General features: G+C 66.6%; 1 protein-coding gene across 1 annotated transcript; it reads right to left on the reverse strand.

Moving 5' to 3' along the window:
* Positions 1–2,010: 2,010 nt before the first annotated feature.
* On the reverse strand, positions 2,011–4,473 carry MARVELD1 (MARVEL domain containing 1). Its single transcript, XM_085325753.1, has one exon. It carries the CDS (start codon positions 4,351–4,353, stop codon positions 3,826–3,828), a length of 528 nt encoding a protein of 175 aa, XP_085181879.1. The 5' UTR covers positions 4,354–4,473; the 3' UTR covers positions 2,011–3,825.
* Between the last annotated feature and the right edge of the window lie 35 nt (positions 4,474–4,508).

Below are 4,508 nucleotides of genomic sequence, written 5' to 3' on the forward strand. Positions count from 1 at the left end.
GTGCTGCCGGGCGCCTGGCTGCCGCTGCTCCGGAGGGGTGGTTTGGGGGAACGCCGCTTCCTCGGGAAACGCAGCGGGGCAGCGGCCCTGCAGTTCAGGAATAGAGTAGATAAACGGTACGAGCGGCGTGGGGTTAGACGGCCCTTCCCCGTCGGCAGCGCGGCGGTGGAGCGGCGGGCTGGTGAAGGGCGTCAGCGAGGCGCCGGCTGCAGCCAGGGACCGCGGGACGCAGCCCGGGCCGGAATCGAGGGGAAACTCCTCGAGGAAGCCCCGTAGCATGAGCCTTTGACATGGGTTTATTCCCTGCTAACGTGATCCCAAACAAGGGCCGTTACAGAAATAGAGAAATTCTTTTCCATCCTTTTCCCTGTGTAGGGCACAGGATGGAGTATAAAAGTAATTAAAAAATTAACACTAGTTTTAGAAGAGACCTAACCATACGAGTGAAGCTCAGGTGTCAGCAATACAGCAAATGGCATTACAAAATTGGCACTTGATTTCATCCCTGCTGCAAAAGGCAAGGCTTGTGCCCTGACTGCTAAAGAGTGTTGTACCTATATACCCAAAAATACATTAAGACATAAAAAACAACCATCAAAASAACAGTTGGTCCTTGTGGATGCGGATTTCTGGAATATTTGGGCATTCAGGTTCTCTGGTTTTATCGGGTTTGTTGTAATCATTTTATTGGGTGTGTACGTAGTAGTTTTGCTAATAAGCTGTTGCACATCATGCAGCGCGCAGCGGTCACGGCTCAGTCAGGCAGAGTCGGCGCCGCGTGAATCTCCCGTCCCAGTGTGTGCTGCACATGAACCCCAGATAAATGGTTTGTACAAAAATGAATCGTAAACATTTCAGGCAGGCACGGGCTGGCAGGCAGCACAGCCCTCACCGCGCCGGCCGGACGCGCTGCTGTGTCCCACCAGCCGGCCAGCACCCGGGGTACCGACGGCCGGGGTGCCACCCCACGGCGCTGCGGGGAAGCTGTGAAGGGTTAAGGCCATTTTGTGCAGGTGGACCACGCTGTGGACACCCCAGCATCCCAGCTGGTGAGAAGGGCACGCCCCCRCCGGGATCCCTCCGTGACGCTGGGGCATCGAGGGATCGGCTTTCGGAGGACTGCAGCCTGGCTGCAGTCCCAAAGCACACACGGTTTGCTATATAGTGCTCGGCTGTAGCAAATTCAGCTGTGAGGCTGCAACAGAGGAGTGAGCAATAAATACTTACAATTTACRGTCGTGCAGCACCAGAGAGTCCTTTTGCGGTGCCACTTACGTTAGCAAATGTCCAAAACATGCTCCGGGGATCACGATGTGACTGGTGCCCAGAGGGGCGGGGGACACTGCCCCAGTGCCAGCGGCAGGGGCTGCCATCCCGTAATGCTCCGTTAGCTCTATGCTGGCCGCTGGGCCGGGCGGGCAAGGCAGGGGGACGAGGGCCAAGGCGCTGCCCCACGTAACACCTCAGGGCCGTCTGCAAGCAAACCCCGAGGGCAAGCGCAGGGCTGAGCCCTGTCCCCAGAGCAGAGTTGGGGCTGGAGCCAGCCCGGGGAGATGCCAGATGCTCCCAGCTCTCCGGAGGCCGGCAGCGTGGGCAGCCAGGACAGAGAGGCCTTTCAGCCCCGACGGGGAGGCAGCAACGCGGCCCCCAGGAACGCAGCTACGTCCGGTCCCCCCCGTGGCCACCAAGCCCTGGGGCCCGTGACAGGGACCAGCTGCGGGAGGCGCCCGGGACCAGCGCCCACGCGAGCACYGAGGCAGCGCTAGGGCCAGCAGCGCCACGGGGGCTGCAGCCAGGCAGGGGGTGCGCAGGGGTCGAAGCCCCCCGAGCGGGGAGCGCTGGCCTCAGCACCAGGGATCAACTCGAGAGCATGTGTGGGGCCTCGCACCCCTGGCCAGAGGCCATGGGCGAGGTGGCCCGGGAGCTTGGGGGTGCCGAGCMGGGGGCGATCCCGGCACAGAGCCCGTCCCCGCCGAGCCCAGCCCCGGCACAAAGGCCCGAACATGCAGCCTGCGTCAACGTTGCTTTATTTGGAAGATGAACTTACAGGCACCAGAGAGGGGGCTGGAGGAGGGCAGAGCCGGGCGCGACAGGCAGGGCTGGAGGAGCCGGGAGAAGGCACTACGGGCAGCACATGGCTTGGGGGGCGTCCTGGGCAGCCCCGGCCACGCTGGGCTGTGCGGGGCCACGCGGGGCAGGCGGTGTCCGGGACCAGCCCGGACACGTGGGGAAGGGTCAGCGCCTCCTGCCCAGGGAAGGGGGAGGTGGCCYGGGGCAGGGGGGGACAGGGGCCTCTGAGCACAGGACCGGCGAGGGGGCAGCACCACCCGAGGGACAGAGTGCCCCAGCGCCAGCCCCAGACCCCGCGAGCCTGGCAGGGGGGTCACGCTGCTGCTCTCCATCCCGAGCCCTCCTGGGCAGGCAGCGGCAAGGGTGGCGCGCGGCCGAAGGCACCCGCTGCGTGGAGCTCCCGCGCCAATTCCCAGCCTCYGGCAGCCCCGGCGCTCCCGCTCCCCGCCGCCGGCCCCAAACRGAGCCCGCGGGATTTGGCACCTGCTGGGCTGTGGAGCCTGGTCCAGGGCTGGCCCCATGTCCCACCACCCTCCCCTCCCTCTCTCGGAGCCCGGCAGCGTCCTCGGCAGCTTCCCAGGTCGCCCGCCCCGGGCTCGGGGCCGCGGTGTCTCCGGCAGCCCGGCGCTCGCTGCGGTAAAGGCCGTGGGCTCCTGCACGCTGCGGGCTGCCCCCTTCCTCCGCCTCGTCGCAGCCTCCAGGCCCCGGGGTGGAGCCGGAGAGCCCCAAGACAARAGTTTTTCAGGATGAGCAGTCTAAACTGGAGCTTCAGGCTGGGCCTGGACAGCAGCCGCGGCACCCCGGGATGCGGAGCAGAGGCAGCGAGTGCCAGGCTGGGGTGACAAAAGCCCCCTTCTGCCCCAGATGCGCACCCAGGGCAGCGTGAACCCTGAGCCCGGAGGAATTTGCCCCCTGCCCAGGGTCACAGGAGCAGGCTACGCACCCAGCTCGCCGCCTCCCTCCCCACGGCAGGGCAAGCCGGGCACCAGCGGCGACAAGGTGTCACTGTCCCGCGGGGACTCAGCCCCCCCGAGCAGGACAGCATGTCGGGGGCCGGGGTGACGTGGGGGCCGGCTGAGGCCCAGCACCCGGCGCGGCATCCGGGCTGTCTCGGCAGCAGCGGGACAGCGCGGGGCAGGGAGAGGCTCGGCGCCGTGGGCTCCAAGAAGACGCAGACGTGTTCAGGCCAGACGGGAGGAGGGGCCCGGGCCGGGGAAGCCGAGAGCAGAGCCTCCATTAGGGAGCTGCAGCGGCGGCTGGGAGCGGCAGGAGGGGGCTATGCCCACCCAGCCCTGCGGCAAACCCCGGCCGCTTGCCCAGCTCCCCGGACCCAGGCTCCCTCCACCCTGGGGACAGAGTTGGCACCCACCTGAGCACGCAGCATCTGCAAGGCCTGGGGCAGGGGTACGGGGTGGGAGACCCCGGGGGGGGGCTCCCAGCAGCTGCAGTCCCTCTGAGGGAGTCTCCGCTTGGGTCCTTCGGCTTGCAATAGCCTTTGTCCATCTATCCATCCATCCACAGGGAAGGAGAGGCATCTGTGCAGCGGTGGGGGTGTCCATGCTGTCCTGGCAGGGTACAGGGGAAGCTGTGCTCCAGGGAAGGCCTTTGTCTGTCTGTCCATCTGTCTGCGCAGGAGTCTCTGGAGGAAGCGTGGTGCAGTCAGCCAGGAGGGGCTGGGGCAGCAGGGTCACTTTGTCCAAAAGAGGGGCTGTGGTGCGTCCACGCGCGAGAAGAGCAGCTGAGCGCCGCAGGGTCTCAGACGATGTCACGTTGGTCCCGGCAGCGCCGTGAGAGGCAGTAGAGCCCGGAGARGAGGTACAGGCAGGCAGCGATGCCCCCGCAGACCGAGGCACTCAGGTAGGCACTGTAGAGGCAGTGCTGGCTGTAGCCAGGCAGGTTGCAGTAGCTTTTGCGCCCAGCCTTGTAGCCCATGATGCCAGTGGCGGCCGCATAGAGCCCCACGCCCAGCACCAGGTCGTGCACCAGGTTGGTGAGGAGCCAGCGGGAGCCAAGCCAGGGCACCAGCGCCCAGCGCCCCAGCAGGCTGAGCCCAAAGAGGGCCAGGGTGAGGAGCCAGACGAGGACGGCGGCGAAGAGCGCRAAGTGGGCTGCCCCCTCGTACTTGTGAGCCGCCACGGTGACCCAGAAGGCAGCGCCCATCACCAGCTGCCCCAGGCGCAGCAGGCCCAGCGGGCTGCGGAGGTAGGCGCGGTGGATGCTCAGGGAGCCGCGGGACGCCGGCCCCGGCGGGGGCGGCACGGACGGCGGAGCCGTGCGGGCCATGGCGGGGCCCTGGCTGCGCTGCTCCTCTGCGAGAGCGGACTCTGCTCTCCCCCGGCAGCAACTTCCTCTGCTCGCTGCTGCCAAACGTCTGGTACTTAACGGCCCTCCCCGAGCGGGGCCTCTCTCCTCCGCTGCCCCGCCTCTGCTTCCCGCCG

Source organism: Rhea americana, unplaced genomic scaffold (assembly GCF_003343005.1).
Source record: "Rhea americana isolate MKP2758 unplaced genomic scaffold, rheAme1 scaffold_122, whole genome shotgun sequence".
In the NCBI taxonomy this organism is placed as follows: domain Eukaryota; kingdom Metazoa; phylum Chordata; class Aves; order Rheiformes; family Rheidae; genus Rhea; species Rhea americana.